Raw genomic sequence first — 21,142 nt, forward strand, 5'->3', positions numbered from 1 at the left:
TCAGATTCACCGTTTCCTTCTTATAACAAATATCTGTACTATTATGAAATGAAATTCATAGATGATATAACCCATCTGTACAGTTTCTCAAAAGTCAATATGATGCCCAAATAGTAATATAAGGAAGAAATCAAAGAAGGCTAACTTATAATGAAAATATATGTATTTCAATAAGGAAATACCCAGGTACAACCACACTAGAGGACATACTAAGCAGTCAGGTGTGTATACTTAGACATATAATCACCACAGGTACAGACTATCCAGGAGTGTCAGGTTGGCTCAAACAACACAAGAAGTGTCTGTTAGGGACCACGATTTTCCAAATTCGTGAAAAACTATTGACAGTGTTCCAAACAAAGCAAAGTAATAGTCTTCCCTCAGTGTTACATTCCTGGGAAATTAAGTACATTGAAACTGTGCAAATAAACTTTGAATATTCTATATACCATGTTTCCCCGAAAGTAAGACCTAACCGGAAAATGAGCCCTAGCATGATTTTTCAGGATGACATCTCCTGAACATAGGCCCTAATGCGTCTTTTGGAGCAAAACTTAATAAAAGACCCAGTCTTATTTTCAGGGAAACACGGTAATTCAAAGTTCAGTCTTTACTCAAATAATTATGAACAGGAAGTGGGATAGTGTTTTGTTAATGCACGTTGGCCTCACACATCCTAGGATGTCTTGTATCAATGCTCTTGGCCCCTTCAATGGCAAAGTACCCATCCCCAAGTTATCAGGACAACCAAACAACACACCCCACGTATGTCCTAATCATCCCTTACGGGGAGGTAGCACTCTCATTGAAAACCCTTGAGCTCATTCAAGTAAATCAGAAGATAAAAACAAAGTTGCAAAATTCTTAGTCTGTTGCTACGTTCCAGCCACTGCATTATTATGATGGGCAAGGCAACAGGAGTTTCGAGTTTTAAATGTCAGCACAAATGCCTCTTGCACCCCTCTTATTTCAGTGCATCAGGGCTAAAGTGATCTCATAAGGATACTGCCTGTTTTGTTTATTGACATCCCTGCCATAAAATCATGTAACACGGCTCAGTTAAACATCAAGATTAATCTGTCTCTGTGTCCTGTCTTGGCCACACGGGAGCCTCCTCTTACCTTGCAAGGAAATGGCCTGGCATTCAATGTTGGCTCCATCCCTTATCGGTTAGTTGAAGGTCAGGTAGATCTGAGGCTGGGGCACCTGCACATGATTTCTCTGGGCTCACTGCACTCACTGACATGGCATGACCCGTACCTTGGTGCCCACCTGTCTTCCCTTTGGAAGTTGCTAGGTTACCCTTCACCCACCCCTCCCTTTTTCCTGGTCTCGCAGCTTTGTACCTGCAAATTCTTCCTGACAGCCATGAAATCGTGTGTTGAGAGGCCAGGCAAAGCTAGCTTGTCCACTCTGTACTGCCTGTCCTGGTCACCTGTCTGCCAGGCTCAACAGTCTATGCATGTGGCCATTGGGTTCTCCGATCAGAAATTGGTCTTGGCTATCTGGGGGAGGCAGTGTGGTGCAGAGGAAAGCACGCAGGCTTTCGGGGTGGGTGACCTCCGTTGAGATCCTGATCCCACTTCGTGCCAGCTGTGTGACGCTGAACGAGGTAGTTTTCCTCTCTGAGCACCAACTTCCTCATCCCTAAAATGGAGATAATAATACCTACCCTGCAAGGATTTTGTGAACATGTAGCACCTAATACTACACCTAGCACATGGTAATCATTTAATAAGTGGAAATTATTGTTGTTGTTGCTACAATCACTATTGTTACTGTAAAACAAAGTCACTTGCGCTTTTTTTTTAAATGACTGTATCTCACCTGAAGGAAATAACACAGCAAATAGTCATGACGGTAACATATGTGAATGCACCCCCTGTATGTTTGCGGTGCCAATCTGTACTGCTATTCGAAGTGTTCCTGAGTAGGACAATGATGTGCTTTTATAATCTCTAAAATTGGCATCGTAATTCAGAAACCATGTATAGTAATACCTATCGCTACCATTTATTGCATGTCTGTTATATATCAAGGAAGGTATTAAGTGCATGTTTATAGGCTCTGATTCAAATGGTACTAACTGCTCACACTACTGACTGCTCACTCTGTGGCAGGTGCAGTGCTCCACACCCCAAATCCATAGTCTCAGTTAATTGTTAAACCGTCCCAATGAGGCTGAAAGTATTTGATAGAGTAGGAGATAGAGCTTTAGAGAGATACCTAAGCAATCCCCAAATGCCACAGATAAGAATCGGCAGTCTGAATTTTGACCTTGACCTCTAAAATGCCAACATGCTGATTTTTGTTCACTTTGCACATAGCGTTGATGCTGAAGAGAAAGATGTTCTAACCGGCTCTCCAACAAAGAGCCTGACTGTGGGGACAGAGCCCCAGAGAGCAGTTTCCAGGCTCTCGGCCTCACGTGCAAAGGTGCTGGCTCGGGTAGTAGATGGCCATCCGCTGTAACCAGTTAGCCATTGGCCGCTGATGTAACTGCCGCAGCTGAGCTAGCAAGCACGATTGCATTTAGCAAGTGGGGTTGGTTGGTTGGCAAGGAAGCGGACGGAGGATAGTGGATCCTGTTGATCCTACTTTCTGTGTCTCGCCCGGCCGCCAGCGAGACTGGCATGCAGGAGGACCTCTCGTTGGGGTACTGGGGGATGTTTGCTTTTATGTCCTGACCAGCTTGCTCCCTCGCTGCATTCCAGTTGCCCCTCATGAGGCATCTCCTTCGAGAGGTTCCCATGCATGACCCCTGCTCTGGAAGCCAGGCTCCACGGAAAGAGGGGCTCCTGCTTTACTCATTTTGGCATCCCCAGTCCGTAGCACACAACCTGACACTTCGTAGTTTCTCATTACCTCTTTGCCAGTCACTTGACTCCAGGAATGATTGTCTCCCGGGGTGCCTGACTCTTCTTTTTCACCCTTCCAGGTTATGTTGCAATGGGCGCCGTCCTCCCATCCTTCTGGGGCCAGCAGCCCCTTGTCCAACAGCAAATCGCCATGGGTGCTCCGCCACCAGTCGCTCAGGTGATGCCGGGGGCTCAGCCCATCGCATGGGGCCAGCCGGGTCTCTTCCCTGCCACTCAGCAGCCCTGGCCAGCTGTGGCGGGGCAGTTTCCGCCCGCCGCCTTCATGCCCACACAAACTGTTATGCCTTTGCCAGCCGCCATGTTCCAAGGCCCCCTTACCCCCCTTGCAACAACCATCCCAGCCACGGGTGACTCCGCAAGGTCAAGTCCACAGACCGACAAGCCCAGGCAGAAAATGGGGAAAGAAATGTTTAAGGATTTCCAGATGGCCCAGCCTCCACCTGTGCCCTCCCGCAAACCCGACCAACCCTCCCTCACCTGTACCTCAGAGGCCTTTTCCAGTTACTTCAACAAAGTCGGAGTGGCACAGGAGACAGACGACTGTGATGACTTTGACATCTCCCAGTTGAACTTGACCCCTGTGACTTCTACCACACCATCAACCAACTCACGTGAGTCCCCGTCGTACAACCGATGAGAGGGTTGTCTTGTTTCTGGGGTCCAAGAGCTCACCCCAGTCACATTCAACAGGACTCTTTGTTTACGTTCTTGCTGCTACTAATAATAGCTACCAATTATTAGATACCGATTATAACAGATACCCCTCCTCCACATACTGTAATATCTATGTTATTTTTGTACTCAAAACAATGCTTATGACAAGTTTTGTTAGGCTTATTTGACAGATAATGAAAGGTTCAAAGACAAAAAGAATAGACACAGTGGTAGAAGTGAATACAAGCCTGTTATTTTTCTACCATGTCACTCGGCCTCTTGGGTTTCTGTTCATTTGCTCCTTCATTCATTGATGTATGCATATGCCAGCTAGGACACAAAGATAAGAAATGAAATAAAAATGAATGATGTGCGTGAATTTTTAGGAACCAGGATAAAAATTTAGAATAGGAAATTAAGATCAGAAGGAAACTTAGAGCAGAGCTAGAACAACCATAAGGCCTCCTACAGCTGGTATAATGAGAGCTAGGTTTTGACTCAAAACTTAGGGTAGTCAAAGAGAAAACCTAATGATATAGCAGGAAGCCCTGGGCCGAAGCTTCTCTACTTACTCGTTTTGTGCCTACACACAAGTCATTTCTATGTGCCTCAATTTCCTCCTCTATCTTAGGCAAGGATTATGAAAAGGATTCAGTGGGACATGTACTGAAACATTCCCTACCTCACAGAGTTTGAAGTCGTTTTATCATCATTATCATTGCCTACTGAGTGATTTCGTGCAGAGTCCTGGACCAGGGTTCTAACCTTGGCTCTGCCACCACAGGCTGTGTCTTTTGGCTAGCGTGTGGCTTCTCTTAACCTCAGCTGTGTCATGGGTAAAGTACGGAATGAGCATTTTGCCTCCTTTCAGTTCCGGCATTCAGTGATTCTAACCGAGCTCACTTTTCCCCTGAAAGCATCCAGAAAAACCAGAACCGTGCAGCCAGACTCCAGATACCCTTGGGCACACCTATGCTTAGTCCCCACCATTTGCTGATGGTGTCTGATGAGTCAGCCTGTGCCTTGACAGTTGATAAGGGGAAAGAAAAGGCTTATGGAACAATGAGTTTGGAGTTTTTATTACTGTCACAGATGATATGGATCACCGCTTGGCCAATACTGTGAATTGTCAAAAAAAAAAAAAAATCTCATGTTAACATAATTAGAGAGGGTCATTTCAGCCAGATTTGGAATGCTGTTCTGAAAACTAACGCCTTCCATGTGTACTAACAACCTCCTTCCCCTCGAGCCAGATGACCTACATAGTGGGGGCATCTTATGAACTGCAACTCACAGAGTTCCAGGGAAGAATAATGACTAAAAAGTGCAACGCTCAATAGAGGACAGTCATACATAAATAAGCGAGCATCTTTTGAAAACACATATCTCTCTTGCAGTGTGCCAGCTACAAATAAAAGAGGGAAGTTGAAGTTCTTCGAGGACAGGGAATGTGTCCTAATCATTCCTACACTACCCATAATGGCAGCATAGTATCTAGCACAGGAGAGGGAGGCATTTGGGAAAGGTTGTAGAGAATGAGACAAACAAAACAAAGGCTACTCCGTCACTGTTGTGTTTCCGAGCAGGGTTTTGCACCTGGCACTGTTGACATTTTGGGCCAGATAATTCTTTGTTGTGGGGGCTGTCCTGTGCATAGTAGGATGTTTAGCCGCAGCCCTGGCCTCTACCCACTGGACGCCAGTAGCAGACATCCGCTCCCTAGTCGTGACGATCAAAAATGACTAGGCATTGCTAAATGTCCCCTGGGAGTGGAATTGCCCCAGACAGCAAACCACTATTTTAGATTGTAGAGGTATGCTATAAAACCTTCTAAAGGTTAAGACGCTCGTGTAAATAAACTCCTAGTTATGCTTCCCATTGATTTCATTCTGTAAGTGTGAGCAGTATACCTCTCAGAATTAGCAGCTCAGCCGGGGTTCACAGCCTTTCATGAGCAATAAACCACGTCAGACACAATTCAGAATCGAATTACACTAACAATTACTAAACGCCGACCACTTATCAGGATGTTTCCCTATAGCTTATCTCACTTAAACCCACTGTAACTAGTTTGTTCCATAACCATCTCCTGAAACACAGCAGAGTTCCTTCTAAATTAGAGGAAACCTTAATGTTTTCTTTTAAAGAACGTGGGTGAAACCAACATTTCTATCCTGTTATCCCTCAGCATCACCTTTAGAATGGGTTGAGTGGAGGGTCAGTTGGACTAAAAGCAAACCTCAAATAGAAATAGAAAAACAGCACAGTGAACGGACAGCGTCAGACAAGCCTGTGTTAAATCCCAGGGCTCCTATTTTACAGCTGTATTAGCCCCGAGAAAGTCACTTCCCCTCTCTGAGCTGCAGTATCTTCATCAGGAAAATAAAACACAAAACCAGTAGGCACAATAGCATCTAACCTGTCTATATTAGAGAGCATAATAATTGCCAAGTGCCCTAGCGCGATGTCTAGCTTGCTGGCACACCATAAGTATTATTGTTGTTCTAAATATGCTGGTAGGTTCATCAAGGCAAAAAGAAGGCGCCCAGTTTTACATTCACTCGCTGTCTGATAAGCAGCCAGATTTTGTAAATTCTTATAAGAAGTTATGATCGGGAGGCCTTATCAATGGCATTTGCAATTCAGCTACTAACTCAAGCCACGGCACTCCCTTACTTGGGTCTGAGCCAGTGACTGGTATTTTCAACGCCAAATAAGAAATTTGTAAAAGAAGAGTAGTTTCAAATGGCATGTTTGTTATAAACCTCTGGAACAAATGCAACCAGGAAAGTGGGGGAGGGCCAGGACAGAAAATGCACATCCTTGTAGAATGAGGAATATGGTGCCAGCTGTGAAGTTGCCATCAGCTCCATCCATTTTCCCAGATCACTGAGGTACTCGTTATTCAGTACATGTGTACCTAATACTTACTACGTGCCAGGATACGAAACCTGGTTCTACCAGTTTTCGTCTGTGTGGCCTGGAACGATTTAGCAGTCTTCCTTTGCCTTATCTGTAAACTTGGAATAATCCTTCCCCTAAGGTTTTATGAGAGTTAGAAATAGTCTCTGTAAAATTTCTGACAGTATATGACACATAGAAGGCCCTCAGTGTATATCATTGTCCTCTCATCTACTTGTTCTCATTGAATTAATTGTATGATGTTAAGAAAGAGAGAAGAACGCACACTGTAGTCCAGTGGTTCTCAACTTGAGTGTGCAGAGTTTCTGATTCGGTGGGTCTGGGATGGGGTCCAAGAATTTGCATTTCTAACAAGGGCCGAGATGTGGCTGATGACCCAGGGACCATGTGGCCCAGCGGCCCTGATTGCCCAGTGGCTCTGATGACTTCAGAGCCTCTGCCCGTCCCATCTGCCCGCTCCTTCCTGATCATCAAGTATATGAGAGGACAAGATAAGCATGTCCAGAGGAGGTATTAAACGGTTCAACTGGCTTGACCTGTGATAGGAAGGAATCCTGTGATTTGACTGACACATACCAAATGCTCGAGGTTCCTGTGGGAAACGCGTGGTTGCAGCCAGACACTTAGGGTTTTCTCTCTCTTTGCATGGTCTCTGCAGCTCCCACGCCAGCCCCTAGACAGAGCTCTCCATCCAAATCATCTGCGTCCCATGCCAGTGATCCTACCCCAGATGACATCTTCGAAGAGGGCTTTGAAAGTCCCAGCAAAAGTGAAGACCAAGAAGCTGTAAGTGACCAGTGTGTTCTTTCTGGTTTTGTTTTTCTTTAAAATCAAAACTTCTGTATCTATATGGACAGTGCGTGAGGAAACCGACAGTAGAAAAGAATGCTGGCTCCGATGCTTACGTTCTAAATGGGTTAGTAAGGGGCTTTCTTTTATGTTCAAATGAGCAGCTGAACTAATGTCCTTTCATTACGTGGTTCCTACAAGTTCTTGCATTTGTGGGCGTGCCTTAAAATAACTGAAGTTGCTGCCTTAAAATAACGGATTTTACGTGTGCGTGAAAGCATGCCCAGCAGTCTTGTATTTTCAATTGTTGGGAACAAAAAGTGTTCTCTTCTTGTGTTCTAGCCTGATGGGTCACAGGCCTCATCCAACAGTGACCAATTTGGGGAGCCCAGTGGGGAGCCCAGTGCTGATAATATAAGTCCACAGGCCGGTAGCTAGATAGCGCAGGTCTGGGTAGGTATCTGTCCTTTTATCTTCCTCACCCTTAAGTCATCTGCTTTCCCTTCTGCTTGTTCTTCACTTCTGCAGTTACATCCCTGATGTTCGTCCCCCTTTCCTTACCTGAGCCTATCTCGAGTGTTTGCATCAACTGTCTTTGCCTGAATATATCTCTGATGTTTGCATCATCTCTCCTTGCCTGGTGTCTGTCTGTCCCCTATTTCTCCTCATGGATGCATGACCTTTGACATACACTGGGAAGTAGGGGTAAGGGTGGGGAGTGGGGAATGGCCATATTATTTTATTAATAACATGTTCTGAATGAGTAGTGATGATAAGCGAGGCATGGTCAGTACTACTTACCGTGGATTCAGTTTCTGAAAGCATCAGTTCCAAGATGGACAAATTTTGTCCTCCCTGATCAATTTCCAGTGAGACGTGGTCCAGATCTGCTTTAATCTTTTAAGCCAAGTGTCACTGCACTTGCCTACACTCCACAGATCTGAAGAGGTCACCAACCAAACACACTGAGAAGCCAGACTAAGAAGCAAAAATAAGCAGTGCTTGAAATAAGAGTGAGAGAGATGGAAGATCGTGATAGCCCATTTCGTCTAGCCAGAGGGGGCCCCCTCACCCTTTCCAATGTGACAGTGACATGAGAGCCCACACACATATGGCGTTCGCTTCTGAGGCTCTGCAGTTTGCACCTGTGCTGCAGCATGTGGTTTGCCACCGAACCACTTCAGATTCCATCAGCAGCAGCCACTGTGAGAGAGGTGTACTTACATTTACCAGAAGTGGCTTTGGGCACTTGAATTTCAATACATTTGATGGGATCGAAAGAAAGAGTTGCTGATGAAGTGAACCTTCTCAGGAGACAGAAGAAGTACACCTTGTTACCCAGACATGATTTCTAAGGTCATTCCTTGACAAATGTGTTCGATTTTCAAATACTTTCCTGGTTTTCCATACACGTGTTGGGCTGCAAGGCCGTACCCACAGAGCTCCTTTTGAACAGCGTGATCAGAACCATTAAAATGGTAAATAGTTTTCACTGCTCATGAATGGCTTCTGAGGCTACCCCAGAATCAGATTCTCAGTTCACGTGTAAGTTATTTCGACAGTTACTGAAAGCTAATACAGTGCTTTGAAAGTGCATTTTGTTAATAGGTTTTATGATTAAAGAACTTAACATGCTGTGTATTTTGCCACATTTTAAATCAACACAGTACACATCGTAACACATCATGCCACACAAAACCAGGTAATACCCGTCGAAAAATTTAGTCTTGCCAAGCTATTTGGGAGCTGGTGAATTGAAGGCAAAGTCAATATTCCAAGACAGAAAAGTTGAGGATTATGGGTGGGCTTCTTGAGAAGAATCCTCAAGAGGTTTTCTACCCCTTGCATATGTTTTATTTCACATGCCCAACCCTGCCTTGAAAAAGTTGATGAATGAACTAGCAGTGACAAGAGCCATTCATCAGGATAACAGCAAACATCATCCTAAAATCAAAGGTCTTCTAGAAAACAAAGATGACTTACACCATTTGCAGATCAATGTGTCAAGCCCTCATCTTTATGAGCCTGTTCAGCTTGAGACAGTCACACAAGCTGAACGGTTTTGTGGAGCTGCCGTCTGTTCTGCATTTGCTGATGCATCCAGAACTCCAAGTCATAGCTGAGTTGTAAATGGAGATAGCATGGTATAGTGAGAAGAGCTCCGGATTTGGAACTTGAGTTCAAATTCCAGCTCAGCTACTTACTAATGGGAAATCTTAGGCAAGGACATAATTTCTTTTGAGTCTTGGTTTCTTCATCTGCTAGAAGGGCCTTATGTTATGTTATGTTAACCGAGATAGCATATGTTGAGCCTCTGGCATGGAGGCAGACACTCAGTACTCAGCTTAAAACTGAACTTAAAACTCTGCATTCTGGAGTAAGACGGGCTGAGTTCAGCATCTGTCTCCACCACTTATTGGAGCTGTGTGACCCTAGTGAGAGTTTTCTATGTATCGATCTTACTTTGGAGAATACGGGTAAAAATAGTGCCGCTTCGTAGTTTTATTGTTTGAACTAAGAGTTTCTGTGTCTCTGTCTGATTTTGAAAAATAACGATAAAAATAGTGTTGCTTCGTGGGGTTATTGTTTGAACTAAGATTTTATATGTCTCTATCTTATTTTGAAAAATAAGGGTAAAAATAGTGCCGCTTCATGGAGTTATTGTTGGAACTAAACGAGTGATGTATGTGGAGTTCTTAGCACCCAATAGATGTTAGCTGCTGTCACCACCACCACCACCACCACCATCACCATCCTAAGTACTTCAATAAATATTAGTTCCCTGCTACCTAGGATTTTAGCTCTTATGTTGACTAAATCCTGCCATAAGGACCAAGCCACTGGCAGGGAGGTTTTGCTCCGTACTTTCTATCTTTGGATAATTAATTTTCAATACGCTTCAAAACAGCTTTGAGCTGGGAAAGCAAAGAAAAACCCATGTCTTTGTTCTCTGGCCTGCCCTGTCCCATAATCAAAATGACCCCAGTTAGGGCCTCACCGGCCACCTCTCACTTCCAAAACTGAGCAGTCTTACATCCACACATAAATCATAACACATAGCTCCTAGCTCCAAAGGGGGGCTGGCCTAGAATCTTCAACAAAGCAATTTTCTCCCTTTGAAAGCTTAGCCTGGTGATTTTACAATTGCCTATCAGGAAACGCATGGCAAGAGGCTGATGCCAGCCTTGCAGACATATCCCCTAGACCCCACCAAGGAGAGTCCAGAGGAGCCTTTCTGGGCCCCTTCATCAATGGCACCACAAGCCACATTGGATCTTTCTATCTCCATTCCATTCACCCATCCAACCTACTGGAAATTTACTGACTGTAATTTCTTAGTGCCTTCCCAGACATTTGGAGAAGGGATAACATAGAGGGATAGTTAACGTCCGTGGCTTTATTTTCCCCTGTGCCTTCGTACAGTTGGAAAGTAAGAGTTCCATCTTTCTTATCGCCCTTGCAACCATCATCTCCAGCTGCTTTTTATTAGAAACACCCACCCAATTCTGAGTAGGAAGGGGTGACATCTGTTGATAAGTTAAATCCATGGTGCGTCACAGTAAGAGAAAACAGATGGACTCAATCCTTGAAGGGGAAGCTTCAGGGCCAATCTCAAACAGCATTTCTGTATTAGCAATAAAGGGAAATACCTTCAATTACTTTGTTTCCCCCCTACCCTTCCGCCTGGGAGAATCACGTGTCTTGGAAAGACTGGGTCAACAGGGACAAGAAAGGACCAAAATAATATTATAATGGTTGATGTGGGAATGGCAGGTAATTTATACTTCACTGATGTGTTGCTGGAGCAATTTTGAGGGCAAAATGTTAGCTTTTGAGGAGATGAAAGAAAAATGAAAACATTTATTTGGTTAAACGGCTAAGTAAATAAACGGCCTATCAGACTTTCCCAGCTGTCAAGTCAAAATAGCGTCTGTAACAAGAGGGAATTGTTTGGTCTGTCTCCCTTAGCAACAATAGATATTGCCATAAATAGTAAGTCGCCATCATTTTTTAAATACTGATCTTCATAGTGGGAACTCAAGACATCTAAAATATTACCTGATGGATTTCTAGTGTTCAAGGGAAAAGAAAGCTGAACTTAGGATGCTCTGTGAGGAAAAATCTTTAAAAAAATAAATAAATAAAAGGTCAGGGGATGAGGTGGAAAAAGAAAAGAAAGGCACACAGAGCTCGCGGAACTTGGGTCTGAATTATGGTTCCAAAGCAGATAACCTGTAACCCCTCTAAACCTTGGTCCCTTCATATGGATAAAATATGGATAATGTAGACCAGCTCCCTCCCAAGGCTCTCCCAGAATCGGAAGATATCATTAATGTGAAAGCTTTGTAAGCTTTGATGCTGAAATACATGTACTTGGGATTATTATTACTATTCTGTTTTTAAATAGAACCAAACAACAGAGACTTCAAACAAAGAGCCACAAAAATGGAAAACAATCTGTCCATTTCATGGACACAGCACTCAGAGGGAAGTTCAACCCAAACTGTTGGAATGGTTCTGACAGGAGATGTGAAGAGTCTGGCTGAGGACAGGGTCGGATAGGATGGAGAGGTGAGCTTCGGGCCAAGAGTCATTTGAAAGATAAAAGCAGGAGGAAGTTAATACGGAAGGGACATGGGAAGTGAGGAAAGGAGCATCATCTAGGATGATCTCCAGGTTCCTGACGTAGAGGTCCAGGCGTGCCAATGACTGAGCTGAGCAACATGCTTGAGCAGAAATAAGGCAAGTTTACACTGAGACCACCTGAACTTCAGGTGATGATGAGACATCCAAGTAGAGATGCCAGTAGGCGACTGCATATGAGACTCTGGAGGTCAAAAGAGAAAACAAGACTAGAGATCAAGATTTCAACGTGGTTTAAGTCACTGGAGGAGTGGGCAAAACTAGATACACTTGATCATTTAGAGACGAGGTCGGCAAACTCTGTAAATATGTGTGTTTTATCGGCCATACGGTCTCTGTCGCAGCTAATCTGCTCTACTCTTGCAGCAGGAAAGCAGCAAAGTGTGGCTAAGTTCCAGTAATACTTGACATATAAAAAACAAGTGGTCACCCAGACTGGCCAATGGACCATAGTTTGCTGACCTCTGATTTGGATCACACTTGGTGCCTCTAAAACCACGCTGTAGAAAATCACCACAATTGTCTTCCATTAACTACCACTAATATATTTAAAAGTTACTCGCATGTTTATGGCACGTTCATAAACATCACCCAACTCAATCCTCAGGAGAACATTCTTCAGTATTTTTATTCTTCCCACTTCACAAATATGATAGGTAAGGCAGAGAGGCTAATGACTTACGAAAACCAGAAGATCCGCATGTAATGGAGCTCAGATTTAAATCCAGACCCAGATTAAATAGCTCAAGGCCCACAAATAGGACCAGGACAACTGAGTCATAGCACCTTCTTTTCGACGTAACGTGCTCACGGTCACCCAGCTAAAGCATGGAAGACCTAGTCCTCAAACAAGTTCTCCCAACAGCACCCCTTCCCCAGGCTGTCCTTATTCCCAGCTAACAAAGCGCAGGACCGAAGTCCCTTAAACAGGCTGACTTCATTTAGGTTGTTGGAGACCACCGGCCTGAGATCCAGGACCCACTCCTAATGGCCAAGAGCTTACCCAGGACAGGCCCTCCTGCTGATGGCCGAGAACTGGTGTCAACAACCTCAGTATCCTCATCTGCTATGTGCCAAGGTCAAGAAAGATGCCATACACGTGCAAAGCAGATAGTTTGTGTCCGTCGTCATTATTGATGGGAAAATGCAAAATTGATCAGAACATGTGCAGTCCCCCTGGGAACTCCGATGGTACATCTCTGTGTTCACCAAGTGAGTTTCAACACCCAGCCCCCAGGAAGTGAGAGTGTTTGACAGCAGCGTCAATCTCTAAGGTATTATCATTACATCCATCCTGTGTGCTGAAGACTTTTCTACCCTGAAGGACAGATTTTCAGGCTGGAAGTGGTTAGAAAGCTTTGTTGTTGTTGTTCTCCTTTCTTTTGAATAAAAAGGAAAGAAAGACTCCCACCAATTGTTAAAATCCTCCGTGTTCTCTGAGCTCATTTATTAATGTTACAAACCCCATTTTACAGATGAAGAAACTGAGGTCCAGGTGAAATTCTTGCCTATGTTCATAGAGGTAGTTAGGAGGATTGCCAGGATCTTTCTGGATCTAAAATTCATGCATCTTTGATGACCCTATTTATATCTTCAGATTGAACTTGAAGTTATTTCAGCCTTATTTACACTCCCTGGTAACCACCATCCTTTTTCATTTGCCAAGCCAGGAAATGTAAAACTCCAGAGAGCTGGGCCTCACTGTTGAGACTAGAAGACCATGAGGTTGAAGTTGTTCCCTTGGCAGGACGACACTAAGCTTTGGCTCACCCCCCAGGTCCAGGCTGACCCCTGGCTTGGCTCAGTGTTAACCTCACCCCCAGGCCCCCAGATGGGCCACAGGTGGGCCCACTCAACAAGTAGATTGCATGGTACACATTGACCTTACATCCAAGACTACCTTTCTCAGCATGCCACGTCTTTTCTCCACTATAATTTTTTTGGACACACCTTTGCTAGATGTAGCCAAGCTTTCCAAAAATAAACACAATAAAAATTAAATAGATGCAAAGGAATAAGCCCAATTCAGGTGGATTTCAAAGGGGACTCATTTATAATGTGGGATAGGAAACAATTTGCTCCTGTACTTCAAGCCAAATAGCCAGGGACAGGTGGAGAAGTGAGGAAGCCAGCACAGAAATGGGATCCGGACCTGGGCTGCCCTCCCGGCTTTCCACAGTTTCCTGTGGACTTTGCGAAAAACAACCCTCAAATCTGGGAGTTTCAGTTTTTTCCTGAAAAAAATGAATTGTGAGACAGAGGACCCTCCTTGCTTTGACATTTTACGAAGGGACCACATGGTAGTAGAGAGGACAGTGGGCTTAGGAAGACCTGGGTGAGTTCCCACGAAACTCTAGAAATCTCATCTATAGGGGTTGAAAGCAGATCAGTGATTGTGGGCACCAAAGGGAAGTTTTTAGGGTGAGGAAATGTCCTATAGCTCAAGTGTGGTGGGGAGGGCTACACAGGATTATATACGTTTGTCAAAACTCATCAAACTGTACACTTTCAATGGGAATGTCTCATTCTATGTAAGTTATACCTCAATGAAGTTGATTTAAAAGTGAGATCGGTCACTTCATAGAGATGAAGAATAGATTAGAGGTTACTGGGGGTTGGAGATAAAAGGGAATAAGGAGTTACTGTTTTATGGGTATAGATTCTAGGGTAACGCAAGAGTTTTGAAATGGTGGTGATGGTTACACAACACTGTGAATATAATTAGTATCTTTGAATTGTACACTTAAAAATGATTAAAATGTCAAATGCTATGCTGTATATATTTTAGCACAATAGAAAAAAGCTAAAAATAATAGCAAACCTGGTTATATCCCAGCCCTGCCCTGTGCTGGCTGAGTGACCTTGAGCAAGTCACCCAACTCTGAGCAGCGCTGCTTCATCTCGGTAAATGGAGACAGGAATGCTCAGGGTACAGCCTCATTGTAATGCCCAAGTGAGGTCACAGGTGACACAGGAAAGAAAGTCCTTCAAAAACAGCAAACATTTCTGTAAGCGTCAACTGTTCTCTAATCCTGTGATGCTATTTGGCTGTTGGACGCAAGCACATAATTCATACTTGAAGTGGTCTCTGTTATCCACAGGGCCCTGCAACCAGACTCTTTAGATGAACCCCCTGTGCTTTCTGCAGTTTCCCGAGGCTGATCCAGCGCCATCATTAGGTTTCATAACAGAGCCCATTTGCAGTGGCCCCTGTGTGCTTCAAAAGAGAAGCAATTTGGAGAGCCACCTACAGGGATCAGAGGCCTAAGACCATCTTCTCTACAGGAAGCAAAAAGCCACATGCCCAGACTTAAGGGACGTAACCTTGTTTTGGAGTACCTCCTCTGTGCCAGGCTCTGTGCTAGACAACCAACGTGTATGTGCTCTGTCAATGCTTACCACACCTCCCCCAGAGAAGCCTAGCCTCATTTTACAGATGAGGAAACTGGCACTCAGACGAGTTAAGTAACCTTCACAGAGTCATAGGGTCACTAAGTGGGTGACAGGGACAAAGTGCAGCAGCCTGACAGCCGGGAGCCAGCCCAGCCCTCGCAGGTAGGCCTTTGGGTTCTGTTAAACATGAACAGGTTTAGGGAACATCAGCATCAGACAAGGCCATCCACAACCGTGATGGGTCAAGACACATCAAGACCACTCGGTCCCATGGCTGAGCACAGGCAGAACATGAATATTGTCCCCAATATAAAAATGACCAAGTGTCCTTCTAGCTTTCACTTGCTCCATTCTTTCTGGCCTCAAGATTTATTAAAATAACCACACTCCCACTTTCTCAGAGCATCCAACCTAGAGAAAAACCTTGCTTATCCCTCCCCCAAGTCATCTACCACAAGTCCAGTCCCGTGTTCAGCCTTTTCTCATACCCTTACAGATGCCCTCACTGCAGTGAGTGATAAGCCCAGCTTGTTCCGCTGCACGTGTGCTCCTGGTGGACTCTGGCTCCAGGAACTTGGCAGCGGGAATACTGACCTAGATCTGCCTGATTTCCAATCTGTGTGCTTTCATTCTTTCATTGTACCTCCCAGAAAACAGGGTATTCCGCTTATGTCAAAGGTTGGGGGGTTGATTTTGTTTTCATGTGTACCTTCTGGTTTTCCATCTTCTTTGCTGTTCTCTAGAAATGAAGATGTTAATATGTCGATCACAAGTGAGCTTAAAGCTCGTATTTGCCAACTTCCATTGAAGTGAAGAACCATTCATTCATTCACTCGCATCCTCATTCTCCCTGCTGTGAGCAGCTGTGCCACCCATGGTCGAAGCTCTTGCTCAGGATTTGGGGTACTGACATGAAAGGTGCAGTAGGACTCGCTATGGAGAGAGTACTGGAGGGTAACACGATGACAGTGTAGACAGAAGTCTGCACAGAGTACTAAGAGTCTGGGAAGCCTTTCTATTTGAGCTGGTTCTGAAAGTATGAACACCCAGGTGTAGGACAAAAAGAGGCCCCGGGGACACTGCCTGAGCAGAGGTGGAAAACGTCCTGTCACGTCAGGCTGACCAGAAGCAGAGTACGGGAGGTGGGGTTCAGGAGGAAAGGAGGTGAGCGACGCTGGATGGGCCAGTGGAGCGTATTGGAAAGGCGTCGTGTGCCATCTTGAGGAGTTTGTATTGTCCTCAGAGTAATAAGGAGTCAGGAGGGTCATTTCAAGCAAGTGACTGTCATGACCAAATCCATTGCAGAGACTATTCTGGCAGAGGCATAAAGAACCTTTTTTTAAAGCATGATGTACATGGCCGGAAGGTTGTTTTGATTCATGGTCTGGAAGGGGCATTTATTAGCTCTAATGGACTATGAGACTAAAGGGTTTCATGTGCCCAGTCTAAGGAGCTTTCACCTTACGCTGTGGGTAATGGGGAGCCTTTGAAGGATTTGAAGAAGGGTAGAGATGTGGTCAAATCTGCCCAGAGAAAACAACAAATGTCACCAGCATGCTGTGTTAATGTGTGATTCCATTTAGACTTTTTGGAATATTGAAAATAGCCTGAAGACCCCACTGTGACCTTGCCAGAAGTCAGGTTGAAAATTTCTGGATCAAATGATTTCTTAGCTCTCCTCCAGCTCTGACAGTCTAAGATTTCGGTAACAAGGAAGGTAAAGCTATTGCCAAAATGGATAATGCATCACAGTGTCAGACTTTGGGATTATCTGCTGCTTGGGGTTTTCCACACCACTGCTCCCCTTCATTAGTGGGGATAATTGGGAGTTGACTGCACTTGTTACCACTGTTGTGATGGGTATTTGAAGCTAAATTCCGGCAAGCAGAAGATGTGTGAATATTTATCTCAGCTGCAGAAAGTTAATGCAGTGTGGCATTAATTACCCTGTCTGAGCCTGCTGTCTTCTTCTGTTTTTAGGTGTCATTCTCAGTTGAATAAATTAGTTTCCAAAATTAGAATAGAGCAAATTGTAGGCTGAGATCAAGGCAGCTTGACTTCTTCGGGCATCCATAAAGAAGGGTGAAGATTAAGATGCATCCTGGTAGCCCACAGGCAAAGAAAATGGTTTTACCCAATACTTGTACTTTACGATTCCACTTTGGCTCCACCCACCCCACCCCAGAACAGAACACAGACACACAGGAAAGTTACAGGCTTAGCTTTACAACACGGATTTGAAACATTTCAAGACATTGTCAAAGACTAGATTAGGTGCTTAATAATAAGTCATCTTGCTATACATTTTGCTAGACTACATTTTGAGAGAATAAAGCCAAATTGGAGAGTTTTTTAGGACAAAGTGATCAAAACAGTGAAGAATGTAAAACTGTATCATAGTCATTCATTAATTCAAAAACCCTTCACTGAGCACCAACTGCGCTAGGTTCACATATGTGAAATGGCAGAAGGAGCCTGCAAGCGGTAACCAGAAGTAGGGTGTGGAAGAACAGGCTTCCATATTTTCTGTTATTGGGTATTTGGAAGAATTACACTTATTCTTCACACTTTAAGGCAGTATGAAGTTCCATGGGTGGAAAGCATGGAGGGACAAATTGGCACTCTGTTACGTTACAAAATAGGGTGCCTCACAGAGGAGGAAGCTCTTTCTCCCTGTCTGAACACAAACATAATGAGTTCTAGAAGAAAACATCCTGGATCTGATGGCAGGAGTCCTGGATCCTATTCATGGCATGGTTACTAAGTAACCTTGCGACTCTGGGGAAACAAAAGTTCTCTTCTCTGAGCTTCACATTCCTCAGCTATAAAATGATAGATCTGGACAAAATTATCTTCTAGTCTATTCCAACTTTATAACAAAGACAAGCCATATGATATACTAAGTACATGAGAGGCAGGCAGCACAATGTCCTTGAGATCACACACCTCTCTGACCTTCCATTTTTATCTGCAGTATGAGGGTGGAGAGAGTAAAAGCCACTCCCAGGACTGTTAAATAAAATAAGACATTTGGGAGCTTTATGAAACTCCAAAGGCCTCTACAATACTACAGATTAAAGAGTTGGCTTCTTTTTTTTTTTCCACCTGTTGTCATGGAGTCAAAGAGCACTGGACCCTATTTTAGGTCTCATGTCCCCAACTTACTTGGTGTGTGACTAGGGACAAATTGTTTAACTTCTCTGTGCTTGATTTCTCACTTGCAAAAAAGAAAAAGCATCTGCCTTACAAGTCTGTTGTGATGAGTTAAAAAAAAAAATGCATTTGAAAATACCGAGCATCATGCTAGACACATAGTAGGGGCTCACAAAATGCTAGTTCAATCTGATGGTTCAAGAAAATAAACAAATAAAAAGAATAATCTATACTCACATAGTAGGAGGAAGGCTAATATATAAAATATGGCAGAATTAAGTTGTGACTGTGTCCATTTCTGGCACAAACATCCAAGAGTGACAGCATAAGGGCAATTTTAATGGAAGAGACTATGTATGCTTCAGACCAGAGTATGTATTGATCTGATCTGCTTAGCTAGTACATCTCGGGCCATTTCAACATGTACTGGCGTCCTAAAGTGGTTTCAACAAAGCCAAACACCACTTACCATCTACGTTTGGATTGAAGGTCTGCTATGTCATACATTGGTAAAAACCCTTGTGTATATCTCAGGGCAGCCCCATGGGTACAGGCAAAGGACTGGCCAAACCCGAAACAGCAACTTGCATGGAAACAAGTCCCAGAAGCTTTTAACTAAGAGCTAACAGCACAATTGCTATTTCTCTTGCTGTAAAGTGTGCTCAGTCATGACTGCTTGGAGAAACCAAAGAGTGGGTGAAATGGAATTTCAGCGGGATCAAGTGGACATTCATAAAACTGTGTTGGAAAAATCTCCACTTGATTCAGGATAATTGTTAACCATGTTGAAGACCTGTTACTGCCAAACACTGTTGCTAGATGCTTTATGTAGATTATCTCTAATTTTCTCAAGAACGCTGTAGGATAAGCAGGATGATTCCCATTTCATGGTTGGGAAAACTGAGTCTCCGAAAAGATAAATTTCTTACCCATATTACACAGCTTGTCTAGCTCGCTCGACTATACCATGCTATTTCCCTAACAGGGGCAATCCATCTCATTTGAAAAACAAGGACGAACCTGGGTGAGTAGTTCTTGATGACAAAAATTTGCCAAGATGATATGCACCATGATCAAACAAGCCAAAAATTACCTGAGGTCATCCATCATACACTGTCACCTTTCTGTTCTAATCCCAAACTCTCCTTCCCAAACTGTCTTAGAAAACCCTATCTGGAAAAGAGCAGGTCTCACTTTGTCCCTCTGTCCATAGGAGCTGCGGCCTCTCTGCGCAGATCAACAGACCTAAGACATAGCATCAATGCGGGCTCGTTGTGGGTGCTTCCAGACTGGGATGGAAATCAGCATCACAACAGGCTCTCCTGGATTCTTTCACCTCACCTCATCCCACAGAGAAATTCATTATTGCCCAATGGAACTCGTTTGGAAGAGGGAACTAAGAGTTTTTGGCAACTGACGGCAGATACCTATGGCAGCACAAAAAACAAACAAAAAAAACCCACAAAAGTGTAACAAAATTATACCCAACGTTAAATCACAAATCCAGCAAACGCTTCTCAAACAAATATTCTGAGCTCTCCTAGTGTGGGTTTAAGATGACCCAGTATGCAAAATCATAATTCTCTTTTTATTTCTCTACCTGTTGACCACTGTAGAGACATCAAATTTGGAGCGACAGGCCTCAGAGAGTTACAACAAAGTTGGCACTGACTTCTTTTAGGCAAAGCAAGAGGTCCTCTGTGACTACAACCTCATGATCCATCTGCCTTTGACATATGATGATGTTTTTCCATCACGGGGCCTCGTCTGCCATTTTCCCCCTTTCCTTCCTTTGTCATGTTTGAAAATTAATGGGTGTACAAATTTTTGTATCGCTTTTGACTTTTTTTAGATACTGATGAAGAAATCTAACTGGGGGGAAAAGTCTCATATGAAATGAATTAACTTGAAATCACAAGACAAATAAGTGGTTGATTGTTCTTTATGATCAAGAATGTTGCCAAAACCCTTTAGCTATTTCTGCATCCTGGTGAAGAAAGACAGCTTTCGTTTTGAAACTTCATTCTGTGAGTAGGAAAGGACATCAAATCCCATTGATGAGAAAGAGGAAAAATGCATCCGATTTCCTAAGAAGCTCTAAATTCTAAGTACAATAAAATGATATTTTTTATTTTTCCGGTATCTTGCTGCTGTAATGCTATGCAGACAAGTGTCTTCTCCACGTGCCATTTTCAAAGAAAAGTCATTTGCCAAATAATTCTGATACAATCCTGGTAATGTGGTTTTGGATCTTAAAAACCGACTTTCTATTGGAACAATGGTGACATGAATATTCAGAATAACAAACTGATTCTGTGGTCACAAATGGTTCATCTCTATCCCTTTTTGTACATCAGAAAATTCAAATGGGATTTTTATTTTATAACTTGAAAAGAAAAAAAACCTTACCATTAAACTCTTTAACTATTTAAGGGAAATGGCTTTAAGGAGTTCTAATGAAAAAAAAAATTGCCATTTTTTTTTTTTTGTAAATATAAATGTTAATGAAAATGCTTTTTAATAATGCCATTACACTGTAGAGAAGGTAGCAGATTGAGTGCAACATGTGACAAACTTGATGGATGGGGCTCGCTTTCCAGATGTTATTCGGGAGCATATGGTAGGAAGCTGGAATTCAGAGACAACTGGCAGGAGCAGGTGGCCAATCAGCAGCTAGTGAACAGGAAGGGAGCATGTGACACCATCAT

The 21,142-nt window shown here is 43.6% G+C and overlaps 1 protein-coding gene across 7 annotated transcripts in view; it reads left to right on the plus strand.

Moving 5' to 3' along the window:
* Positions 1 to 20,893, plus strand: part of DAB1 (DAB adaptor protein 1) — a 1,094,927-nt gene extending 1,074,034 nt beyond the window's left edge. For 4 of the 7 annotated variants that reach the window (XM_081055475.1, XM_081055476.1, XM_081055478.1 and 1 more), the window contains 4 exons: positions 2,939 to 3,490; positions 7,114 to 7,241; positions 7,587 to 7,697; positions 19,648 to 20,893. In XM_081055475.1, coding sequence (XP_080911601.1) covers positions 2,939 to 3,490; positions 7,114 to 7,241; positions 7,587 to 7,682 — 776 coding nt within the window. In that variant the 3' untranslated portion in view covers positions 7,683 to 7,697; positions 19,648 to 20,893. The remainder of the gene's footprint in view (positions 1 to 2,938; positions 3,491 to 7,113; positions 7,242 to 7,586; positions 7,698 to 19,647) is intronic. The other 3 variants (XM_081055479.1, XM_081055481.1, XM_081055480.1) reach the window with 1 other exon arrangement.
* Positions 20,894 to 21,142: the final 249 nt, after the last annotated feature.

Source organism: Rhinolophus hipposideros (assembly GCF_964194185.1).
Source record: "Rhinolophus hipposideros genome assembly, chromosome: 8".
Classification (NCBI taxonomy): Eukaryota; Metazoa; Chordata; class Mammalia; order Chiroptera; family Rhinolophidae; genus Rhinolophus; species Rhinolophus hipposideros.